Source organism: Siniperca chuatsi, linkage group LG12 (assembly GCF_020085105.1).
Source record: "Siniperca chuatsi isolate FFG_IHB_CAS linkage group LG12, ASM2008510v1, whole genome shotgun sequence".
Classification (NCBI taxonomy): Eukaryota; Metazoa; Chordata; class Actinopteri; order Centrarchiformes; family Sinipercidae; genus Siniperca; species Siniperca chuatsi.
Genome location: NC_058053.1, coordinates 15,471,254 through 15,497,578, shown reverse-complemented (window position 1 = coordinate 15,497,578; position 26,325 = coordinate 15,471,254). Strand labels below are relative to the sequence as shown.

The following is a 26,325-nucleotide window of genomic DNA, read 5'->3' as shown; positions in this document are numbered from 1 at the left end:
AGGGTATGTTCTAGTGGCTTCATTATCATGGTGCTGACAACACAGTAAGCTGACAAATGTTTGCTTGGAATATCATAATGGTTTCTGTTGATATTGGGGATGAACTACCACTGTCCTATTAGCATATAAATGAATAGTGTTCCTAGTTCAAGTAGAAGAGAAAGCTCACGATTCAATCCACCAGCCTGCACGAACCATTTATTTAAAATGTAAACTTTTAAACGTCACTCACTCCCTTTGTATCTCTCAATTTCCTCTCATCATTCTTACTTCGGATTTTACTCGCCTCCCTCCTTCATCCGCTCCAATTGCGAGAGAATGAAAGAAGTGCTTTGTGTCTCTGCTGTGACGTAGTTAAATTTTTCATGGGAACACATGAGCTTATGAAGGGAATCACGGGCGCGCTGAGACAGTGTTTAGTCCTGGATTCTCAGCGTTTAAAAGGAAAACAGTGGCCATCCAATTCTGAAGATCTCTGCAAATTTCTGCAGGTCATTATCATCGTCTCATTATGGTCCTACATCTTTTATTTTCTCCACAGACAGACTTCTCCATCCATTCAAACCATCCTCTAGAGCAGGGCGCCTAAGTGGTGAATGAATGTATAATACATGGTGGGGAGAGGCCTGTTTTAATGATCGAGAGCCTCAAGTGAGAGATACTTCCCTCCTCCCCTGCAGAGAATCCATTCAGTTTTATTATTGTGTTTTTTAACTATAATCTGACTGAATTTCCTTTTTGTTCATTCCATTACTATTTAAGATTTTTGCCTTTTGACTATTTGAATCACTGAAAAAATTGGAGGTGTGGGCAACAATTCAGAGATCTCAAATCAGGCTATATAATTTGCACTGTATATATACCACCCCTTTAACAACATTCACCAAAGAAAATAGTTTTCAGTCCTAGAAAATGCTAAATATAAATCATAATTCATCATTCATATTAATAATTTAGACTCTTGGTGTGCGTTTAGAAAAGTGACATATGTTTAGGAACTCTTTATCATGTTATCTCTGTTTGTGTCTCCACAGGGTCACAATATCTTCTCCAACCTGTCGTCCACAGAGTACAGTGACCTCATGCAGCTGCTGAAACAGTCAATTCTGGCCACAGACCTCACACTTTACTTTGAGTATGTTCTACTAAACACCACACTGCTGATAAACTGTTAAATCTCCACAGAGCTTGGCTGATTCCAGTGTACTTACTAATTTACAATGAAGAATACTGAGTCTGTTTCTGTACAGCTGTTTACTGTAGTACTTCTTTTAGGTAATACCGCCCCCTTGTGGATTTTATGTAATTTACACCTGCAAATTCAGATGTCTTGTTTCTGTTTAGGAACAGAAACACTTTCTTTGAGCTGGTCAGCAAAGGAGAGTACAACTGGAATGTGAAGGCTCATAGAGACATGTGCAGGTAATGCCCTGCACACAGAAACATGGTGTCTTTGTCTCCTTGAAACTGGATTGATTAAGTCTTTAACATCATAAATACTATGAAATAAATCCATCTGTTTCCTCTCAGATCAATGATGATGACAGCGTGTGATCTTGGTGCCGTCACTAAACCTTGGGAAATATCACGCAAGGTGAGAAATACAGGATGAACTCTCTTATTGTATTTCGAAACCATTCATCTAGAGTTGAAACAACTGGTCAACAGAAAAATAATCAGCAACTATTTTGATAATCAATTAATCGTTGTTTTCCAAGCAAAAATGCCAAACATTCCCTAATTACAGTGTCTAAATTGTAGCGATTTGCTCTTTTTCCTGGTTGTAAACTGAATATCTTCAGGTATTTTCCACAATTTTCTTACATTTTATAGACCAAACAATTAATTGATAAATTGAGAAAATATTTGGCAGATTAATCGATAATGAAAATAATCGTTTGTTGCAGTCCTACATTAATCTTTTCTGTAATTCCAGGTGGCAGAGTTGGTGACCAGCGAGTTCTTTGAGCAGGGCGACAGAGAGAGATCGGAGCTGAAGCTCACGCCCTCCGTGAGTACATCGAACCATCTCTGTTTCACCTCTGTGACCTCCACGGGCTGATGATGCTGAAGATATATTTTCTCCACAGTTCCAAAACATACTGACTGTGTAGGAAACACGAGAGCTTGCATCTCGTAGTGTTGGAAAAGTGAATTGTCAGCTCGACTGCTCCGCTGCCTCGCTGCTGTGCCAAGAGCAAACTGTGGACCGTGTAACAATCATTCTTAAAAAAAACTCATACACAGGATTCAAAGCAAACAGTGAGCTTTCTATTCATTCAGCTATAAGCACAAGAGGCATTCTGGTGTACTGGAGCTCGACTAGCCTTGACTCGCTGATAGCCGAGATAATAATTGTCTTTATTTTTGTCATATAGATGTAAAAACAACATAATAATAATGATAGCAGGGAAAGACTTTGGTCCTAATGAAGATGTTATCTTAATTCATAATGTATTCATACTGTCCTCAAAGCCACAGCACCACAACAAAAGAGTGCTGTGTGTTTGATTGAGGAGCTTTGAAGGCTGAACTATGTTGCGAGTTCTTAAAGGGGGAAAACCAACAGCTTTCTGCGTGCAATTAATGGCTGTTGACTAATCGAGCCAGGCCACATTGCCTCTCTTCTGAAATAACTAATGCAGTAGCCTCAGGTCTGCCGCTTGTGTCAAACCTTTACCACTCTGTGTGGGTGTTGGAAATTAAATATTAACTTCTAAGTCGTAGCCCAGTAACTATCTCTGAAGCACAGCCTCAGTGGAGCCTCTTAAGTTCAGGCTGCAGAAGAATGAGGTAGAAAAGAAAATGTACGTGAAATAAACTCGTCTTGAATTATCTTTAACCAAAGCAGTAACAGCAGCACTTTAGGGACTGTAAAGCCTGACTTATAGTAGCTTTATAGTAAGCAGAATCACATTTCTCTTTTGTTTCTCCAGTGTGAGCACAAACTAGGTGTGAATGAATTCTAACTTTTGTGTTTCAGGCCATCTTTGATCGAAACAGGAAAGATGAGTTGCCAGGGCTTCAGCTGGAGTGGATTGATGGAATTTGTGCTCCGCTGTACGAGGTAACGCTCGAAGCTTCACCGCTCTCCGGCCTTCATTGTGTTGCGCTTGTCACACATCCGCCTCTGACATCAGCAGTCGCTGTCCTTCCTCTGCTATTGTCCCCCACTGACGCCAGCAATGAAACTGTCACCAACAACCATACAACTTTCTTTGCAGCCGCAGATTTCTCACTGAAAAAGAAATGTTTTTTTTTTATTGAAAGCTCTGACACAACTTCAAGGTTACATCCTGTTCTTTTGAGAACAGCAGAATGAGTGTGCACTTTCTGACTGCGAGAAAAGGCTCCTAGGCAGTGTAGTGTGCAAATAGAGCTGTGATGTTAGTCGGGTTAAGTCCCCTCAGTAAGACGGCGTGCTTTGGGCTTTACTGCACAGTAATGAAATAAGTAAGGACTGACTCTCGACATTTTGGCTAACACACGGATAGAGACGCTGATTTTTATTGTAGGATCCCGGCTGAGCAAATGTTAGGGTCAGAGTTAGAGCTAGTGGTTATCTTTCAGGGAATTAATGGAAATCTATACTGTGTCCTCGCTTGTATAGTAATGTGTGTGCGTGTGCTTCTGTATGACGTCAAGAGAGACTCACCTGCTCCTCCCACTGCCGACAGCAGCGGCTGTGTGGGAGAAAGACGCAGGCTGACTTACTGAGGAAATCAGGTCTGTGAAGAGATGAGGCGTGTTGAAGGTAAACTCATGAAAGCAAACAAATCAGACGGATGAAAGTTGTGAAAGGAGTCAAGGATAAAACAGTTCATTCTTACTGCACTAGGTGATTTTCTGCTGATTTTGTGCTGTTACACAAGAAAAGAAGATATCCTTCCTTTTTACTAAAAAAAAATCATATTAAACACATTACTCTTCGTCATCGTGAGTAGAAAACAAACAATATATCATCCTTGCATCGATTGAATCATCCCAGGATCAGTGTCAAAAGTTGGAGCAGACTAATCTTTGCAGGGCTCTGGTTTCACCATTGTTACTGTTTGTGTAGTGTAGATAAAAAAGCATCAAAGCGCCGTGTGTTGTCTGTATGAGGGGTTCGTCTCCACACTGCCTCATGTAAAAGCTGATGTTTGGAGAATGCAGATATGGAGCTCACGATCATGCTGCTGCCAATTAAATTTGCAAGGGGGAGAACGGAGGAAGTTCAGAGGCGGCAGGTTTTTTTTCCGTGGGCGGAAGAGATCTCGTTCTTGATCTCGCTGATCTCCTTCTCCTGGTGGTGGCTCACTACTTTGTGGAATATTAATCCCCCATTATATAACCTTTCATCTTTCTACCCCACCACATGACACATGAGTCTCTCTTCTTCGTCTTCTTCTTCTTCTGAGTCTACCTCAGTGGAATAATGATGACAATGTCCCACAGTGGATATATGCTGCGGAAAAGAGGGAAATTATTCTCCTTTAGAAAATTCTCTTCTTAACCCACAGATGAGACAAATCCATAAAGATTAAGACAATCAATGCACTCGGTTTTTGTAGTTTTTGAAAATTACAGATGTATGTGGGCCACGTCATCACAGTGTGATTTTTCGTAATCAACACACACTTATTTAGTGCATCACACTCTGCCACAAAAAATTATTTTCATGCAGATAATTTTTCACGATTAATTGTTTGGTCTATGAAATACATATAGAACTTTATCTAACCATAAAAGGACCTCACTGAGATTAAACATTTATTTTACAGGAGCTTTCTGGCCACATAAAACATAAAACATAGAGGTTAACAAACACAGACTTACAATGAATTAGATAAATTGTCACTGTTGTATCATTTGTTCTTATTGGACTGTTAAATGACATCCTTTGTGTCTGATTGTCTCCCCTAAGTTAAAATAAATAATAACAGCAATAAATATACCATAACAAATAGTGAAAATGCTAATTTCCTAAAGACAAAGTCTTCAAACTGCTTGTTTTGTCCAATCAACAATCCAAAATTATCGAAGACAAAAAAGCAGTAAATCCTCCTGTTTGAGAAGCTGGAACAAGTGAATGTTTGATTTAAATGACTTAAATGATTATTTGATCATCAAAATAGCTGCTAATTTATTTTCTGTTGATTCAGTTAATCAACTAATTGTTTCAGCTCTACATCACCATACAGTACACAAGTGGAAATCCATATTGTGCTCTAATGTTGCCTCGGCATCACAGGTGAACAGCTTCATAAGTAGCGGCACACATGTTCCAGCAATTACAATATTAAGAATTACTGAGTCCCACATAGCTTTTAAAAACACCTTTCAGGACATACTATGAATTCCTAATGAACAAAAGTGGGCAGACGGCTGTTTTTTTTAAACAAAGAAATAGTCTTGATGTCTGAACTTGGCTACATTATAGAGCTTTGTCCTAGTCGACCACCCACACAAGTGTTTTAATTGTTTATATTAGTGAATACACCCTCTGATTATAAATGCATTTCAAATCGCCCGCCTGCATTTAAAGTTCAGTTAATTGGCAGCTGTGATTAGTTGTGTTTTCTGTAACAACAGATTTGATTCCCCTTACATAAATACAGTCCCCAGTGTAGGTGTACTTACTTACCTATTTATTTAATTCATTTTTACAATGGCTATCCATATGTGTGAATAAATGAACATTTTCATTGTTTTGTATGTGGGACCCATGCCTACATGTTGTATTTCCATATGAAACAGGGTTATGGAAACAATAACTAATTACAGACTTCCCTGGAAAACCAATAGACACAGTGGACAATGTTAGGAGAACAGAAGGAACAAAATCTCCCTGTAATTTATTAAAATGGCGGATGACAGCTTTGACTACACTGCCACTTACAGTTCAACACAGAAAAATGACAAGGCAACTTATCTCAGTCATACATATGCTTCTAATCTTTAAAGAGCAGCCATTTCACTGCCTTAAACTATCAAGTTGCTGTATGTTGCCGTTATTGTCGCAGAGTGTTCTCTGTATTGTTTCATTTGTTTTGCCCATATAGTGCATTTGATGAATAATGTGCTGCTTTTCTAGCCCCAGTCTGCACCTCACTACATTCTAGTCACAGAGCAAAGGACAAAAATAAATACCCGTAGATCTTTGAAAAACACAGAAGGTTGTTTAACAAAACTCATTGTTCTGAAGGTATTTCCAGACTCCTCAATGATTCCACTAACCATGTGGATGAAAAAATATTAAATTTTCTGCACGATAATAAAGATTTTTAACCCCTTTCTCAAGTTGCGACTATATTTCCTAATCCAGGTAGCTGGACATGACATATGTAATACACGGGCAAAATATTAACACTATTTTGTATGAAAATATAAATTATTGTGGGAAAAACATCAATATATACCAATATAACTGATAAGCAAATGCTTAATTTTGGTTCATGTTGTACAAATTGAGCCATGATGTCATGTCTGGCTACTCTTTTTTTTTTTTAATTGGGAAAAAGAGGCACAACATAAAAATAAAAATATTTTTATTGTGCAGCTGATAGAATATTTTTTTATCCAGATATTTAGAAAAGTCTTTGAGGATTCTGGAAATATCCTCAGAAGAGTGGTGAGTGTTTTTGAACAGCTGTCATGCTAACTGCATGGCTCTTTGGATGGCGATGTTGGTTTGACAGTTGGTATATTGGTCCAACACTTTGATCCCAACTAAACTATCAATTGTTCATGAATCATACTGACTTTAGTGATCCCTTTCATCTTTTACAGCACCATCATCAGGTCAAAATTTCAATTTTTATGACCACATATCTGCAAAACTAATGACATTCCCATCAGCCTCAGCTATACTTTGTGTTTGCTGCTAATTAGCAAATGTTAGTATGGTAACACGCTAAACTAAGATGGTGAACATGGTAAACATTATACCCACTAAGCCTCAGCATGTTAGCACGTTGTCACTGTGAGCATGTTAGCATGCTGAAGTTTTATTCATTTTAACATAGTAACTTTATACAAAAATACAGATGAAACAGGTGTGATATAGGAGGATTCCCAGTCACCTAGGTTAAAAACAGAAAAAAACAACAACAAAAAACAACCACAAGGCAGCCACAAGGAACCACCCCTGCACCCCAATCATTCTTCACATATATACATACATACATACATATATATATATATACATACACATATACAGTGGTGTGCAACAGTGTTTGCCCCCTTCCTGATTTCTTATTTTTTTGCATGTTTGTCACACTTAAATATTTCAGATCATCAAACAAATTAAAGATAACACAAGTAAACACAAAATGCAGTTTTTAAATGAAGGTTGTTATTATTGAGGAAAAACAAAATCCAAACCTACATGGCCCTGTGTGAAATAGTGATTGCCCCCTAAATCTAATAACTGGTTGGGCCCACTCTGTAAACTCTGGCCTATGTGGGCTCTTCCAGTTGTGCATAATAAGCCTGGCCGCTACAATAAAGCTGTTACTGTCAGTCCAAGCTCTGCTTTCGTAAGGCCTGGTGGCACAAGAGATTTGTCCCCTAACAGACATAATAGTGGAGATTCTGGTAAAGGTTGCTTGAGCCACCCTTTGAGGTTTTTCAGTAACACCTTCCAAAAAGGCAGTGCTGTGGGACAGACCCATAGAGCATGGAGAAATGTGCCCCCGTCTTTGTTACATTGCCAACATTTATTGGCCTGGGTTAAGCCCTGTTTTAAAGAGGGGTGTAAAATAATATCTATGTACAATTTACAACTTACTTCTCGCATCCCTTATAGCTCAACCAACATTTGAGATCAACTCCTGCCATAAATCTTCCCTAATCTCAATACCAAGATCCTTTTGCCATACTATTCTCAAGCTTTCACACATTTTAATTTGAATATTTGACATTTTCCTGTAAAATATTGAAGCAGAGTGTAAGCGGAGAATTTAGAAACTCTTGAACCTTATTCTCCTCTTCAACCGCCCTTTGAGTCCGAACACAGATCCTACACTGCTCCTCAACTGTAAATCCCCTTTATCAGTTAGATTCAGTTGTTCTTAAAGGTCCTCAAATGACATAAATGAGCGATCGCTGTAAAGACTGACAACACTCATCCCCTTTGCCAACCATGTATCATATATCATAATACATCCCCCTATACAGATTGAGGGGTTATTCCATATGGAGAAGTAGCTTTGTTTGTATTGTGAAACCCCCAAACTCTTGCGTTTCCTTGCCCATGCCCACTGGGAATGTTTTAAAATTAGGTTTTCTTCTTCTGTGATAGCATGCTGATGTTAGCATTTAGCTGCTGCTGTGCCAAAGTAAAGCCTCACAGAGCTGCTAGCATGGCTGTAGACTCTTAGACTCCTAGACCATAATGGTAACACATGAGGGACACAAACTGAGGCCTCTGCTTTTATGCGGATGTTGTTTTTTGTTTTTATATTTCATGTGTATTTTTCCGCTCTCCCCTTCCTCTTCCTCTCTCTCTAGACTCTGGTCAAGTTGAATCCCAAACTTCAGCCGATGCTTGACATGATCAAAGCTAACAGGGCCAAATGGGAGGAACTGAACAGGAAGAGACAACGTGGCCAGAGTGTTTCTCCACCCGCGAGCCCCTGCAGTGGCGACAGCACAGACACAAGCGGCTGCACTGTGGCCAAAACGGGCAGCACACCCTGCTGTAGCGGCAATGCTGATGGCACACCATCTAAACCTGTTAGTTAGCTTCTGATGCCACGTCCGAGCTGATCTCTTAGGCTTATTTCCTCTTAAATGCAGCCTGCAACAGAGGCAGTGCAGTGCATGCAGAGGGTCTTGGGCTCTGCTCCTCTTCGCTTTTGCTACTAGAGATGAGCTTTAGACTTGAGTGCGGCGCAATCATAGAGGTTTTTCTGCCCTTCAGTCTTCCTGTGCTGAGGGCTGACAGAGCTGAGTTTGGCAAGCTTGTTGGAGCAGCTACAAATCAGCTGATGACACCATGTCAGAAAGGAAACTCAAACCACTGTGTCAACACATCAACCAGTGAGCTAACGCTAACTATTCTGGGCATTGCACAGATTTTTGGCACAACAAGGCATGGAGGATATTGGAGAAGAATGTTTGTCTCTGCTGTGGTTCGTTTTGCTCTCGGTACCTCCTCGTTGCTCGCATTTTGTCCGGGGTAACAGAGATATTTTTTGTAAATCTGTACATAGGCTATTGGGTTATTTATAAGTGCTGTTTAAAAACTTGTCAACTCTGGATTGTAATGTGGCTGTAGAGTTTCTGAAGGATAAAGGGGTGCAGGAACAGCAGGACCTGTGACAGCACTCGCAATGCAAATTGAGTGCTCCGCTCCCTCCCTTCCTGTGCCTTGTTTTAAGATCCTAATGAAAAATGCATGGCCTCGTCATTCTTAGATAGTATGGAAATCCATGTTGAACCATGACATGTTTTTGCCATAATTTGTAAAACCAATGACTGCAGTTATGTCTTAACCCCATGTTAGCCACAAAGCATTAACATTATATACATATAGAAATCTATTTTGCCCAATTTTATAAATGCAGGGTCCTGCTTGTCACACACACACACAAACACACACAATGTGCCTTGATGAAGTTGTTCTGATAACACATTAATTTCTGCAGAAAAACTCCTTTCATCTGCTGACTTATCACAGACAGCTGAACCATAAAGCAAAGTAATGTTACATTTAATATAAACTCCTCACTAAACTACAGTTAAAAGAATTGTTTAAAATTTTAAGTAATACACGTACTCACTTTCTGGCGGAAAGAATGAGACGATACCACTCTCATATCTGTCTCTTAAATATAAGGCTACAGCCAGCCAACGGTGAGCTTAACTTAGCTTAGCTTAGCTTAGCATAGCACAAAGACTGACAACAGGGGAAAACAGCTAGCCAAAGGTAATAAAATCTGCCTACTAGCACCTCCAATGCTCATTAATTAAAATGTTATAATTTGTTTGTTTAATCTGAACAAAAACCGAAGTGTACCATTTTACAAAGAGTTGTGTCGGACTATTTCTTGGCCAGGACGACCAGTAACTTTCTACAGTCTCCTCTGGTTGCCAGGCAACTGGTCTGAGACAAGAAATAGTCCAACACATAACCCCTGTAAAACAGCGAATTGACGTTTTTCCTTTTTGGTTTTTGTATGGATTAAACAAATGGCACATGTTAATTTGTGAACTTTAGAGGTGCTGGTAGGTGGATTTTGTTACCTATGGACAGACTCAGGATAGCTTTTTCCCCATTTCCAGTTTCTGTGGTAAGCTAACCGTCTTTGTGCTAAACTAACCCTCAGCTGGCTGTAGCTTTATTTAAGGGGAAAATATGAGAGTGGTATCCTCTCATCTACCTTGCTGCCAGACAGCAAATAAGCATATTTCCTAAAATGCTGGACTTTTGCTTTAAATAAAATTTGCCTCACAAATGCTACTTAAACAGCTTTTATAATCTCCAAAAGAATACTGAGATGCTGAAACTTGTAGTACTGAAGTGCCCAGGTAGTCACAAGCTATTATTTTGATATTATTATAAGTATTGTATTTTTTGGGTGTGTGTGTGTGGGGGTATGCCTTATGAACTGTGTTGTAGCTTTGTTAATTGGAGTTTAAAAAGTGACTGTGCACATTGTGTGGCATGGATCTGTGTGCTCTACTGTATTTTAGATGAAGAGCTGAATTGAAGTTGACCAGAAAAAATTTTAATTGCATGTTTTATGCAGTATTAAATTCAACCACTTGCTAAGGATGTAGCAAACATGTGAGCCAACAAATACCTCGTATTTTGAACTTCATCAGTAAGCACATTATCTCATTGGAAATGCATGATTTAAATTCTATTGCATCATGTAACGTGAATTATGAATATCGCTGTTCTATTTTTCTATTAGGTCTCCAAATGTGGCCAACTTCTACTTGTCTTTTTTGCGATGTAACATGCTTCTTGTATTTCTTCTTTCCTCTCCCAGTTTGGGCTCTGGATTTATTTACAGCGGGCTAAACTGAAAGAAATGTAAGGCATGAAAAGGCAAATGTGCAATGTTTCTGTTCAGAGTTTAAATTAAAATATGCTGCTATATGTCTTCTGGTTTATTCTGACACAAAAGTACATTTACTCAAACACTATACTCAAGTACACTCCACTACAATTCAGAGGGAAATATTGTACTATTGTACTCCACCACATTTCGTTACTTTACAGATTGATTTTACATACAAAACATATGATCTTATAAAATATAATGAATTGTTATAAACTACCCAACAGTATATAACATTGTTAAAATTAGCTAGACCAACTACAACAGTAAAATGCTTCTTACACTTAAATGCATCAGTAATAACAATCTAATAATATACTGTAATATATAATAGTAAAGCACTCTCAGGGGCCATTTTTCTGCATTTTGAGTACTTAAAGTACGTCTCACTAATAATACATACATACTTTTACTTAAGTGACGCTTTCAATGCAGGACTTGGGAGTATTTCTATATTCCAGTATTGCTACTTTTACTTCAGTAAAGGAGCTGAATACTTCCTCCACCACTGATTGTGCCTCACAGTTTGGTACAGTATTTCTCCCAGTGCAGTGCTGACCTCATGTGGACAAATGTATCTTTACACATGAAATATATCTCAATGAAATACTGCAGGTATACGCACATTTCATTGAGATAGAAGTCATGAAAAGAAATTGCATGATGCAGTCAGGCTAAGAAGAAAATATTATTATTTTTTATAATATTAACAGGAGAAAACAGGAATTAGCTGCAAGTATATGCATCTGTAATCAATATTACACAACTCAATTAACAATTACAGTGACTGATCAGAAATAAAGTCTAAATCCTGTCTTATTTATATCCGGTGTATTCATTCACACAATCCTCTGTATTAAACTACAGTGTGATATAGCTGCAGTGTATTTCATCGTCCGAGGCTGAGCTCTATTGCTGTTGATAGGTGGCGGTGACGTCAGTAAGCAGTGTGTGGGTGGCTGTGTGGGTGAAGATGACTCCCAAAAGAGTCTGTGTGTAGAAAAAAAAAAAATCTTTCCTGTCAGGAAGCAAAATGCAATGCTGTTAAACCCCTCTGTGCTGGATTACCTTGAGCTCAGTGTGGCGCAGGTAGAGGAAGAGCAAACAAAAACCTGCTCCTGTTGACCCTCCTAGCGCTGTCTTACAACACAAACAAAGGCTACTGCTGAAGAGCTGGATTGGAAATTATGCATGAGAAAGAGGGGAATGACTTTGATTGTTTTTGCTAAAAGAAAACTCAACTGGGATGTTTTAGCTCAATTTATTGCACAAACAGCATTGACAAAATGTACTTGGATGTTACTACGTTGTTAAGAGAAGTGGAAAATAACAAAAAAAAGGTACATCCATAACATTCAAAAGCTCTCGCACGATTTTGACACAGGAGGTAAAAAGTCACATGATAGGTCCCTAATGAGTCCTTTTATTTGGGGAAATATTATGAATTAAAAAGGACATGGTGGTCCAGGAAAATGTGACGCACAGATCAGAAGGGAGAAAAAAGGCAAGATTCCTCAGCAAACGGTTCTCTTAAAGCTTTGCTTTGCTTCAGAATCGCTGGTTAACAGTGACAAATAGTACAAGTCTGGTATCTAATTGTAGTACATTACAGTATCCGTTCCAAAAACCTTTACACAGTACAGACACACTAACGAGGGAAAACTATTTCAGGAGGAATTTCTGGGCAACACCAATTACATGGAGCAGAAATAATTCAATAGTGTCTTGAACATAAGAAACATGATGTAATTGTGTTTAATAGAAAGCACATGTAACAGTCAAATATCTACAGCTCTCGGAAGGGTTATCTTTGCATATACTGATTAAAAAAATACAGTTTAGCTGTGCATGAAGTTACTAAATGTCAACATATGTTTACGTATGTTAGTATGTTTGCATGATCTGATGTGTTGAGTCTTTGGTACAACGCGAGCACCGGGATCCAGAGGCCTTAAAATTTGCAAGTGCGGTCACGTTGAAGCAGAAGGAAAAACACAATGTTTTTTTTCCCCTCACTTCAATTTCTCAGTAACAAACCATGCAAGGTAAATGCTTTCAGTACAACAAAAATAAACACACAAGGAATATCTCTCTGTAATCATACTGTACTTCTTAGGTTAAAATTTGGTGGGGCAGAGGGAGGCTTTAGTAGAACAAGAAGCGCACACACACACACACACACACACACACACACACACACACACACACACACACACACACACACACACACACACACACACACACACACAGTCCAGAAAAAGTCTCTTATGGCAATAGGTCAGTACAACAAAAGGCGTGAGGGTGAGGAAGATGAACTAGAGACACAGAAAACATCATGTCCAAGTTGCTTCACAAAGGGACTCACTGTACATACAACAGCAGAGTGTGTAGTAGGAGAAGGGGACGGCAGACAAAAGCTTTAGAAAGGCACAGAGCTTTAGAAAGCGCATTCATCTTGAACTCACCACTAAAGAAGTGCCACACACCCACACACACACAGAGGAAAAGTAAAAACAAACAGATGAATTAACCATGTTGGCAAGGATATTTAGGAAATGGTTAAACATAAGCAAATATGACAAAATCAAGGTTTTGTTGCATCGTGGCTGTAGAGGTCATGACCCAACAGCAAAAATGAACTTCATCATGAATGACAATGATTGTTACAGCATATTAAGTGCAATATAATGTAAAAGAAAAGGTTTGGGTGAATCAGTAAATGGCACCGAATGACACTTTAGATGAAAAAGATCTCTGTCCATTTTAAATTTACATTTAGTATCTATTAAACCAAAATGCTCAAGATGCTTTTAGAAAAAAGGGTGAGATAAAGACGGACAGGAGCGGGAAATTAGAGGAGGTTCCTGTTGCCGAAGATGTTATTGGGGTCCACGTAGTCCTTGACAGACTTAAGCATCCCCATGCCGACGTTGGAGACGGTCTCTCTCATCCACTCCTTCCGAAGTTTCCCCACTGAATGACAAGAGGAGAGAAAATAAATAAATAAATAAACTCAAGGAAGAGGACCGAGGGGGAGAAATAGAGGAATCGGCACGGCTGATTGCTCAGCAGGCTGCTGGGAGCCAATCAATCTTGTGAGAGTGAGTGAATAAACAGAGGGTGATAAATGCTTTTATTCAGAGAGGAGAAATGTTTTGCATGGCATGATTTATGGAGCTCAGCAGACTATCAAACTCATTAGGCTCTGTGTGTTCCCAGAGGAGGGGCCGGCTGGCGGCTGTAGTGGGGCGTCCCCGGCTCCCTCACTCTTTGAGCCACCACTCCCCTCCATTTCCCTCCCTCCAGAGTCACTGGAGCGTTTTCTCTGTGTGTGTTTCTGTCTCATTGTGCACACGAGCGCGCTCCTCCAGCTGACCTGTGAGGCTGTTGTGCTTCCTTGTCCTGAATGCCGCTCTGTGCCCTGTGACACTGGCCTGATCACCAACAGGGTGCCAAAGCCAACCGCGGAGCACCACACAATGGTCCTCTGTCAGCAGGACTTTGGCTTTCAGCCGCTCTTCACCCTCCCTGTTCCTCCTCCAAACCTCCAACCTGAGGAGTGAGAGCGGCTGTGGCATGAAGCCTAGTGAGGGTGCCCATTGCTTCACCAGCTGTCCAGTCCGACATACTCCACAGCGTCTGTACCCGACAGGTTCTTAGCGGAGAGTCTGGAGCCAGCGAGAGATCTGGTGACTGCGGAGGACGAGAAAAACCTAACTGGAGAGCCAAACTCTAGTTAGAGAACTTCAAATAAAAACGTTCATTTTCTACAAGCCAATAAAGCTGTAGAATTGTTTTGTAAACACAGCCACGATCTGTATGATGAGGACCAACTTTGAGGTTTCACATTTTCTACAGATGCTGAGGATTTTCAGATCATCTTTGTCATCCTGGCCGTGCTAAGCGGGCAACTGCAGAGGGGCCCCAAGACCCCCAAAAGCCCCAGACTCACTGAGTGTCATTTAGTTTTTGGTAATTTAATTAATTGCACATTTGTTAAGGTATTAGAACCGCTAAGGTACAATATCAACTAACGTATTGTCTTATTTTGTGGCTCTGTTATGTTAAGGGGCCCTGTGCTCACATGGCATATATTCCTAAATAAAATGGCGTTTAATAAAACTACAATAGGGGTCCAACAGTAATTTTTTGCCCCAGCCTGCTCTGAAAGGTTAATCCTACAATGCCTAGCAGTGTCTAACTGAGTAGTCAATTAATCAAAAGAAAATAATAAATCGATTGTCAACAAGGCTTTAGTTTAAGAAACTGTGACATGCATCTTTCACAATGTTGACATTTTTTAGACTAAAAGACTGATCCAAAAAATAATAAATTAATTGATAATCAAAATAACTGTTAATAGCTGCAGCTTTAGTCGCCAGCCTGAATCAAGCAGGGGATGTTGCAATTACATAGTATGCAGTTTTGACCACCGGTTCACAAGAACACCCCTGCAGCATCTGGAGGTTTTGACAATATCTAGTCATTATCAGAAGATTTTATTCAATGGGGCCTTAATCAAAGGACTTTACGATGGCTACATTAATAAAGAAACAAAAATGAATAAAGAAACGACTGACAGAAATTAACTTAAAATATGTCCGATCCGAGCTGGGTAAATGTTACTTTTGGAGGTCAACTTAAAAGAAACAGACGATATCTATATTCGAAAAGTCAAAAAGATAAATTTGAGAACAGAGCAGTTTAGAACAGGTGCTGCTTGCTGAGTAAACACTTGAAACCAGCAGTGTAATCACTTGAGATTAGATACGGAGGCCTGAAAATTGCAAAGTGTATGATGGGAGCGTTCACATGACATCCCTTCCCTCGCTACACGCCTCTCTTTGCATCACTAGCAGGGGAGCTCCAGTGTTAATAGGGCATGCTGAGAGAGGGGGCTGCCTTGATGCATTGCTGCTGTGTTATCAGGGTCCAGCCAGGAAACCCAGATGGGGATCAGCCATGAGGCTAGTGAGGCCCGTCTCCTGACAAAACAGGGCACACAGCGGGGTCACCAGGGACTCTGATACCACACGCACCTCCAGATGGTGACAGAGGGACCAAATCCGCTGCTACCCAATAACTAAGAAAGTACCCTGCTCTCTACAACCTCCTCCTCTTTAGCCCTTCCTCCTTGTTCCACCTCCATCCCTCCCTCCTCTAAGGAAAAGGAGAGAAAACAGAAGGTGCTGGGACTGCATCATTGCCTCCATCACTGTGATAATTTACACATCTATCTTGTCATATTCTCTCTTTTTTGCTTGCTATTGCAATCAATCTCACCAGGCTTGGTCTGTGCAGCTGAGACATGCAAAGAAATGCAGGTAGTTATTTCAGAAATGACAGATTTTTTATTTATTTTTTTAAAGTGTCATATTTTTCTTGTGTGAAAAAGCACAGGGCGAAAGGCAAGAGGGGAACTTCACCAAATCAGGTCATTTTTCGTGTTTTCGAGTTAGTGAGAGTGGAGCTTTGCAGGGCCACAAGGTGAGGTGAAGATGCTGGGCACCCCGGGGTGGCCCTCACACAGAGGAGACCGTAGAGGCCAGGCTGAGCCTCAACCCCTTGACACGCTGCTCTCACTCCCCCCTGGGCTTCTCTGACAAATGGGGGTCAGGACATGAAAGACGGGATAAGGTAGCGGCCCTGCGCTCCTGCGATATGGCCGAACCAGAGTATTGGCTTAGAAGCCACGGTGCAGGGCTGATAGATGGATGACTCTCCTGGTGATGGATGTTCAACAACTCTTCACCGCTGCGACACTGGTGACCTAGTTAAAGAGGACATTTCTCCCAATGTTCTGGCTTTCAGAACCAGCGAATAATCAAACATATAACTGAGCTTTTGCCTGTAAGTAAGTGTGATAAATATGACTCCATCTGAAGTTAAAATTGTCAGTGTTTTTGTGGACAGCAGTCAACACATGGTGGTGTTAGCTGAGTATTATGTCCTGCAGACAAACAGGTACAGCGCTCTACACGCCCAGATTCTCTTACTTACGCCCACACAGCACAACACTGACCTGCTGTAAATATAGGGCCGCAAAAATGTATATTTCCTGCGGTGCCCTCCCACCTCACCATCCTTGACTACATCTGTTTTGTTTGATACACAAAACCCAGTGAAACTAGCTCCATTTGTCAAACACTGATTGTGGGCAGACAAACCGGCCTGTCTGCGCCCAGATAGCGAGCCCTACTGTTATTAATCACAATTACAGAGTGGGCCTCGCACGCGGGAGCTGCATCAATATCCCCTCCTCTCCCCCCCTGTCACCTCCCTGTGCTGCTCTGGGTGGCTGGGCCACCGTTTGGAGGTCAGTATACAGCCGGTGATAACGGCGGCATCATTTACCCCCAGCCCGCCGCCTCCTTTTTATTAGCAATCTTTTAATTTTGAACCCGTCCCCGCCTTCAGGAAAAATTGTGATTTAATATCGCAGCTGATTCACTGCATACTGTTTTTGACAGGTGTGATGAATAGCCTGAAGTGATGTATGAAAACAGCGAGGCGGATGGCAATATAGATAAGGCAGCCATTTCGTTTAGCCCTGATGGGGCCCAGAGAGTTGTTTCGCCGCCCTCTCCTGCTCACATTTCATTTGGTCACCGCTGAAATGAACAAAAAGCAGAGTCAGAGCCATTCGTCTGAGCCGCAGGAACATATTTTGGACACGTGAAGGAAGCAATGAAAGATCTCCGACCAAATGTACAATTACGGCACGACTGGTCGCCTGCTTGCTAGCATGCACCTGTTTAATACATGTTTGCAAAAACAGACCCAATATTTTTGTATGAACTTTTCAGGTTGTGGTACCTCCGTGGTGATGTGACAAGCTCCCTCCATTGGCAAGGATCTCTTCTCTAGCTGCGTGCTGGGAAAAACAAAAATAAAACCACAGTCAGTCATATCTCTCTCTGGGGTGCAGGAGATTCAACGTATCATCAAATCCGATGTAATTATGATCTATGAAAGGACTGGCCCACGCCATAATGTTGAGAAAAAATAAAACTGGTCATACCTCCACTTGTTCATACACGTGTACTGGATCACTGAGTCCCCTGTAGTTGAAGGCAAAATAAAAGTAGACACAGGCACCAGCGTCGTACGTCTGAGTAACCCTGTAGGAAAAACAAGTAAGAGTTGTGTTTAAACAAGCAGAAAAGACTCTTTAATGTTTCCCCTTCAGCTCTGAAAATCTAATTTACATGAATACAGAGAGCAGTGTTTTGTCAAGGGGCTCCATTTTCATACAATATGAATTTTTCCTTCATAATTTGAAGACAATGTAAAGTGGGAGGTTTGGCTTTCCCCAGTGAACCCCTGACCTCAATTCCATTCATGGTTTCCAGAAAGCGGAGGCAGCGTGAAAGCTCTGTCACCTTTAATAACATAACATTATCAGACTTTAAATGGCCATCAAATGCTTTTACTGAATCATCTAAGCCACATTTGTACTGCAAGTAACTAACTAACACATACAGAATAAAATGTGTTAAGAATAAAATGCTTCTCCAGTTTGCATGTTCTCTCTGGCCTCGATTCCCTGCGGAGGAGCAGGGTGCAGAGCCCTTGTTCATTTGACATGGCCCATCACCTGGCACACTGACTGTTCTAGAGGTTAAATGGACAAATCAATCATGTGACAGACTGCAGCCAGGGAAATGAATGGCTGCAGCATAATCAGGCTGAGGCCTATTCTGTCCACAATCGGCGAGCAGAAGCCTGGCGCTCCTCAACCGGCTCGCCGTCTGTTTGTCAGATTGTCCGTCTGTCTGCCTGTGTGGCTCTTGCTAACTCACCAGGGGTCGGGAGTAGGACGGGGTATGTGACCTCAATACTTTTTGATATTGAACAAAATGTTCAGTATTGTTGACGGCCAAGTACCAAAAGTTGGCAATAAATGTCCACAAATGATTAAAAACACATAAATGAGCCACAGGGTGACATGTTCCTTCGTTATGATGAACATGGTCACTGTAGTTTATTTTGAGTCAGTCTTACATACACCATCCTGCTGTAAATATTCACTAGAGCACCAAATGTGTATTAATACACTGCTTAAAATAGTCTCCAACAAATGCACTATTTACTCCTGTTTGAGTGAAGTTTGCTAAAAACTACAGTGCCCAGCTGGTCTACGAAGTTAATTACCCTCTATTAATAATGAAAGTAGACATATGTGACCCGTTTTTAGAGATTTAAATCTTATGTCAGTATTAACAAATGGACCACAGATAGGGTAGGGAAGTAGGAAACTATCGAAAGACGTTGTTGGTTTTGGTCTTTTCATTTTCACAATAACAAAAATATAGAACAATGCAAGCCTTATCCTTTAACTTTTCAGACCTTTTTGACCTCTTTTGTTGAATGAAAAAAAGGGTTTTGTAGAAAAAAAATGTTTATACTTGTTGTTTGGTTTACTGTTTTTGTTAGTGGTACCGAAACTCAGCACATTGTATCTGCACTTGTCTCTAAAGATTTGAAATGATACCGAGCAGTAGTCAGGGCCTCTTTGCATTAAGTCATTTGCAAACATTACCTGCATGTGGATAATGGTGAAAACTGCACTCCTTTGTCTTTACACTCTTGAATGATGCGTGCCTTTACATTTCTGCAAATGTCCAACACCCTGGAAATAAAGTCAATGGCAGAATTTGTTTAAAATTAACAAAACAGAATTGCAAAATGACGTTCGAGTTTCACAAGAAAATCACAATATAAACTGTGATATTTGTGTATTTCAAACATACGTACTCATACACTCATACGTATAGAGAACTTACATTAAACTGAATTAATTACCAACGCAAAATGATTAAAATTCAGAAAAAGACACAAGGCCAGAAAAGAGGAGGAGGAGGAGAGACTGACTAACATGACGACCATTGTGGGAGAGGTTCCCACTGGTGTGGAAATGGCCGCCAGTCCTAAGCATGTGCAGCCGTGTGTAGAGAGTGGAGGATGGGGAGGAGGATGGGTAATGAGCCAGGCACATATGCTCGCCTCAGTGCCTGATCTCTTGGTCTCTCCCGTCAGGCATGTTACACAACATGGAGCGGTGTGTGCTCCTGGTTTTGTGTGTGTGTGTGTGTGTGTGTGTGTGTGTGTGTGTGTGAGAAAACGATGATGAAACCAAGTAGAAAATGCACAACACACCACATGTGGGTGTGAGATGAATATGTGGCTCACATTGCATTTCCTCACACAGAACACACACAGAGATAGGTCTCTCCTGGTGCGTGTATGTGTGTGTGTGTGTGTGTTTGTGTGTGTCAGTAATGGCGTGTTTGTATGCTGAGGAGGCAATGCTTCCGCCAACGCAGAGCCGGTTAATGGGGGGGAGAAGGCAGGCATGAAGGTGAATGTCAAAGACAGAGGCAAAGAGAAATAAAAGAAAAGAGAGGAAATAGGAGCAGGAGGAAGAAAGAGGACTCTCTTAGGACTTGCCTGTGTGGGAGGCGAGTAAAGAAAAATGTTTGCAGCTACTTAAAATAAACGGAGAACAGCCTAAAGCTCACATCAGTATATTTACCTGTCCCAAGGCACAGAGGTTTCAAAGGACTCCCCGATCACATAGTAGTCCATCCCCAGGTCCTGCTCAGAAGACACTATTAGCATTAGTAGGCTCATAGGTTAACGGTCATTCAGGACATTTACATGCACACAAGAAACGAGGATGCTGGGGGAATCACTGTAGCAGGCTGGTTACTGTAAAATTCACATGTACTGGTCAGTAATCAGATTTCTCCACGACCCCAACCTTATTTTGGAACCATAGCTTACTGATTGTACTGTATTAGTGATAGAAGATGGTGCTTCCTTAGTTTTTTTAATTTTGTTTGTTTTGTTGGTGCATTTGGATCGACAATGCAGGGAGTGGACAGGCTCTGTAGTGAGAGCACAGTTTTCCCTTACAGTGTGAAAGATGTGTGCAATGTGGGAAATAAAGCAAACTTCAAAGATTCTGTTTTCTTCATGAGATTTCAGTTCATTGCTAATTTTAATGCTCAAATGAGTGTCTAGTTGCTTAGACGGTTACATTTTATGAGAGAGGACATGTCTGTCTGACTTTCAAACCATAATTTGAGTGTGTGCCTGTTCAGCTGTGGAAACTGACTTATTTAGACTTCTAGACAGGCTACTTTGTGTCAGTTTCAGTTTGACTTTGAATCATTTTGTATCTGATGATGTGTAATGATCTTTCCTTTCATTCTTAAGCTGCTCTGTTGTCAAAGCTATATTTTCCATACCTGAAGTCTTTGTCATGCACATGCGTACATATAAAACCCAATTTGAAGCCTGATTACCCGTATGAATGTTCAAAAAATCGGCTTCCTGTACCTCGATTGCAGAAACCGAGTTTCTCATACACATGATGTTTAAGAAAGCATATTACTACAGAAAGCCTGGAGTAACCAGGTTATTTAAGTAAATGTAAACTCCTTGCTTGTTTATATGACAAAAAAGGCCTCTGACAGGACTGACCTAAGACAACTCTCCATTGTCATTTTGACTGCAACTGCTGTGCTCTCCTCATGATGTAGATACCTAAGTGTTAGACACTCTGACAACAACTGTGACCAGATCAAATCAGAGACCTCCCGAGGTCACATTCTGCAGCCTTTCTGTGCTGCTCACTATCTTATCTGCTGTCAGACTGAGTCCTCCCCGCCGGCCCGCCCCACCTGCCCATCAGCTCAGGCAGAAAAAAAGCCAGAGGAGTGACCCACCCGGAGGTAAGCGATGACGAAGGTCAACATGTAGCCCCTTTGCCCATTGTCCTCTCCAGCTGCCAGGCCCCTGGAAGCAGATAACAGGGTTAATATTTAACAGCTCTTTTCTTGAAGCTTTGTTGGTCAGACCGCTCCCCTCACAACAGCTGCCTGGGAGCCTGTCAATCCAACAATGTACAGATCAATGAAGCTATGCACCGTGCATCGCCACAGGTCAGCCACACATCCATCACCTGCAGTGGGTAATCAAATTTTCATCTACCGCCCAAACTAATCAGGCCAAGCTCATTAGAAAATCACTATATTGATTTTCACCCTGCTTCCCGTTTCCCAAAACCATAAGAAATTATTCCTCACAGAACCGCACCAATCCATCACTGGCACTTGATCTGATGGGTGATCACGATTTATTTGAAATAACACTATAAAAGCAGAGGATGCCGCATGTAACTGACAAGTTTCTTATGATTTAATTGCTGGCTATTACCAGGGCAGTGCTCCAGGTACCTGCTAAATCTGGGCACTGGGCCAAGCAGTTACACTAACAGTAATATATAATCAATAAGCCTTACCCAGGAAGAAATCACTGACATTGCCCTGAGCACTAAGGATCCCTGGTTTGTCCCCTGTTTAAACTTGTGCTGTAATGAGATGTTGGTTTTTGACTAGTTTGTATTACATTCAAATGATAGTTGAAATATATCAAGAATTGAGTGACACTTTTTTCATCAAATTTTTTTTTATTTTAGGACGCCTTTTTGTTGGTAAGTTTCCCCTAAAAATGCAACTTCATTTATATTTGTATGCACACTGCACAGTATATATAAGGCTCACTTTTTCCTTTTTACAGACTTTTGAGAGAAAAAAACAGAATTTGGTTTGAACCAACAGTCATCAATCTGTCACCTGGACTTTTCTATCTCTGTGTACCCAAAAGCTGTTCTTACAACAAGAGGGTGCAGACCATAGAATTTACAGTCCTGTTGTGATAAAAACAGATCGGAAAATGTTCTGGTAATAGGATATGAAGAGAAGAATACGGGAAAATTCAAACTAGTGGCTAATTTAGTACAAGAGTCCCTTTAAGTGAGTTGGAAAAAAACAACAACAACAAAAAAAACAGAATGGTTGCAAATGGTATCTTTAAAATCACATTTTAAGATTTTTATTGCTTTTTGGATTTTTTTTTCAATATTCAAAATAAACAATTTCACATATTTTCTAAATAAAACCAAAAATAATAAACCAAATAATAAACAAAAAGTATGGAGAGAATCGAGAACAGATGGCATTCACATGCGTAAAACTCTTTTGAAACTGTTTTAAGTTCCAAACTGTGAACACTGTGCTTTTTGTTGGCATCTGACTTCAAAGCACCTTAGAATCACCAATAAACAATAATAATTGATCACAATAATCACCTGGACGGCACAAAGCTTCAATCATGTTTGGTTGAACTCATCTATGAAACTACGGTTATGGGTTTAAAACAGGCCCAGGATAGAGAGAGCATCCCTCTCAGGCTGACAGGTAACTGATTTCCACCTAAGTCCTCATTGATCCGTTTCATGATCAATCACAACAGCGAAGCACTCCCAGGCTGTGTCCTCTCGCCCTGTACTGTCCTGAGGGGAGCTGTGCCCTACTATCACCGCCCACACCACAACTACTTTAACATAAAAACTGGCCTGACAGGAGGACGTCCACATGTGATCCATCAATCCACACCGAGACCAACTACTGAGTAGAAGGCCAAGTCTGAAGTGTGTAACTGTGCTTCTCCATCCTTTTCACTGCTACGACATAATGGCTGGTTAAATAAAGTGACATCAGGGCCTCAGGCAGCTCCCCATCATGTTCAAAGTCACACCAAAAGGTGCTTTGTCATTTCTGTGCTTTAACATGGCCGGGCTCTGCAAATGATCTTTGTGACGCGCATTGTCACAAGACAGGGAGAGGGAGAGAGAACAACTACTTACCCAAATTTAGCAGCGATGTCATAAACTTGCTTCTCATGCTGCAGGACCTTCTCACGGTCTCCCTCAAACAATAGGGTGGCCACACACAAGCGGTTGGGGTCGAACCCTTTGAACTGGTGATTAAAGAGGCGGATTAAATTTTCATGAAAAACATTCGGGCCAATCAACTGGTGATGTTCACTTCTAATTATTTTTTACCTTGGTGATGTAAAATTTCTTCAACCCGTCCACAAAGGATGTGAAAATTGAAGATACTTGAGGCTTCAGGGCATGACCTATGAAAATATCAGATCAGAATCAGCTCCGTCCATTCACAAAGAAATGGGCCTGAAAAACGGATCATTTCTTTCACACATTAGTCATACCCCTGCTTCTGCTTGCATCCTCCAGTGTTCTGAGAGGGCAAGCGAGTCAGATTTATTTGGGGTTTCAAACAAAAGGAGGAAAAATAAATGGTAACATTTGAATAACTTTACAACTGGCCAGTGGCTGCCAGCGACAGCGACTATAAATCAGAGGGTTTCCGAAGGGAAGTGGGGTTGACACAGCGATATCCGTCTTCCTCACCCACACTTTTTGATTTATTCCTGATCGGACGCACAAAAGCGCCTGTGGACATGTGAAAATGAGGGGCTGGGGCCAATGGGATGGTTATCAATCACAGCAGGGAAGTCATGGGTGATGTCGCCGAGACTTAACAGTTCATTTATTTCCCCCCATGCTCAAGTCTCTTCATCACTTAGTGTCCTAATTGTTTCCATTCCAAAATTTGATTGCAGGTCTTTAGGTCTCTTTCAGCCATCATACTTGTTAATTAAATACTCAACATCCAGAGAGAGAAAATTACACTTTGCATAATTTCCCTTTTAACTGTCCCCTCTGTGGTCTGGTTGTATTTTTTTTTGCATATCAACACATGCTACTACTTACTACAACATTCTCATTTTTCATCTTGTGTATCAAGACAGGCAGTGCTAAATTCTACTTCCCAGCCCCAATCTGAAAAAACCTCCATACATCAACTCTCCTTACTCAACAGCCAACATGATTAAAAGTGACAACATGCTACTAATAAGCCCAAGAAGGTATCATAGAGCCATGAGTTTTAGTTGTTAGTGAAAAACCTGGTCACTTCATCTTCCCTACGTAATGCTAAGAAGTGCCTACTCTGTGAAAAGTGGAAATATAGGGGAGATAATGAGATCCCTGGAGACTGGGGAACTTTACAGAGATCTCTGGCAATGCCAGATACATTCCACAAGACCTTAAGAAACAACATCATAACATTTCAATGTAACAACTACTTAATTTTGGCCAGGGTCATGCTGCATGTTGCTTCAGTTCTTTGTCTGTGTGTGCAGCTATTCTGCTTCAGAAATAATGATAATCAATTTAACAATTCAGTGCTGTAGAAGGTAAAATCATTGCATGCTGTACCATTGCCATTCATTGTTCTTATCTCAGAGGTATACAGTAGTCAAGTCAATTTTATTTATATAGTACATACATATACAGTACATCAGTGAACCCCCCCCTCCAACCCACATATTGGAGGGGGGGGTTCCTTATCCGACTCGAGGGTGTAAGGACAGAGGGTGTTGTACGCTGTAAAGATTGTAAAGCCCCTTGAGGCAAATTGTGATTTAATATTGGGCTATATAACTAAAATTGACTTGACAGTGTGAGAAACAAAAGCCTGCCATGTGCCTCATGTTGCAAAGCTCTGTGAACAAAGCCAAAGGTTGGCCTAAAAGGAAAAAACACTTCATGAAAAACCAGGTCAAATAAAGTCCTACTTGTACACATTAGGGTCACCACAAAGCACTCAGAGGGCTTAAATGAGAGTGATGTTCGCATACAAGAGATAATGACAGCAGTAACATGTAATGCATTAAGTTTAGGCTGGACTATATTGTGAATAATCAAACTTAACTTACCAAACTGAAATTGTTCATTATCCATGAGTCGTATAGATGCCGGGGCACACCTCTGAAAAATAAAAGTTGTTCTATATTAATTTGTTTGAATCACAATTCCTACAAAATGGCAGAATTATGTCAAATGATTGTGCCAAAATAAAGCCTCCAAATGATATCAGACCAAATTCAACCAATATTTATTATTGTCAACATTCAGTGCAACTGTTGGAGCTTTGGCTTTAAAGCTTTTGTTCTCTTGGTAGATGTCCCGGATGTACAGTCTATAAACTCCAAGTAATTTCCTGTAGCTTGATGCATCTTGACAAAAAGTTCCAATTGACAGTGTAAAGTCTTGATTTGCTTTGCACTTGCATCACCAAGGTGTTTTGGTTGTAGCAGAAGAATAGAAAAAGTGGAAGGTGAAAAAAAGGATGAACTACACTAAATGCTCAACATCAGGAAAACTAAAACTACAAGGAACAGCTGGCCACAGATGCTCAACAGCACCTGACAGAAGACTGTGGGCTTAGTGTGTCAAGGCCTTTAGGCGACAGCAGTAAATGTTGAACCCACCATGCTCCACTACTGGACACAAAGCACTAACTTAGAGTAGAAGCCAAAATGAGAGTAGCAGACA

General features: G+C 40.7%; 2 protein-coding genes across 5 annotated transcripts in view; one reads left to right on the top strand and one right to left on the bottom strand.

The window, feature by feature from the left end:
* pde11a (phosphodiesterase 11a) overlaps positions 1-11,092 on the top strand; it is a 45,448-nt gene extending 34,356 nt beyond the window's left edge. For both annotated transcript variants that reach the window (XM_044215988.1, XM_044215987.1), the window contains exons 15-20: positions 1,035-1,135; positions 1,345-1,422; positions 1,531-1,594; positions 1,937-2,011; positions 2,984-3,067; positions 8,494-11,092. In XM_044215988.1, coding sequence (XP_044071923.1) covers positions 1,035-1,135; positions 1,345-1,422; positions 1,531-1,594; positions 1,937-2,011; positions 2,984-3,067; positions 8,494-8,727 — 636 coding nt within the window. In that variant the 3' untranslated portion in view covers positions 8,728-11,092. The remainder of the gene's footprint in view (positions 1-1,034; positions 1,136-1,344; positions 1,423-1,530; positions 1,595-1,936; positions 2,012-2,983; positions 3,068-8,493) is intronic.
* Positions 11,093-12,299: 1,207 nt separating this feature from the next.
* The window catches only part of agps (alkylglycerone phosphate synthase), a 30,399-nt gene continuing 16,373 nt past the window's right edge, over positions 12,300-26,325 (bottom strand). For 2 of the 3 annotated variants that reach the window (XM_044216814.1, XM_044216815.1), the window contains exons 12-20: positions 25,707-25,758; positions 23,968-24,044; positions 23,770-23,882; positions 21,788-21,857; positions 20,590-20,651; positions 19,597-19,686; positions 18,076-18,175; positions 17,871-17,928; positions 12,300-14,027 (exon numbers count right to left, since the gene is read on the bottom strand). In XM_044216814.1, coding sequence (XP_044072749.1) covers positions 13,906-14,027; positions 17,871-17,928; positions 18,076-18,175; positions 19,597-19,686; positions 20,590-20,651; positions 21,788-21,857; positions 23,770-23,882; positions 23,968-24,044; positions 25,707-25,758 — 744 coding nt within the window. In that variant the 3' untranslated portion in view covers positions 12,300-13,905. Of the gene's footprint in view, positions 17,666-17,870; positions 17,929-18,075; positions 18,176-19,596; positions 19,687-20,589; positions 20,652-21,787; positions 21,858-23,769; positions 23,883-23,967; positions 24,045-25,706; positions 25,759-26,325 lie in introns of all 3 variants that reach the window. The other variant, XM_044216817.1, reaches the window with a different exon arrangement.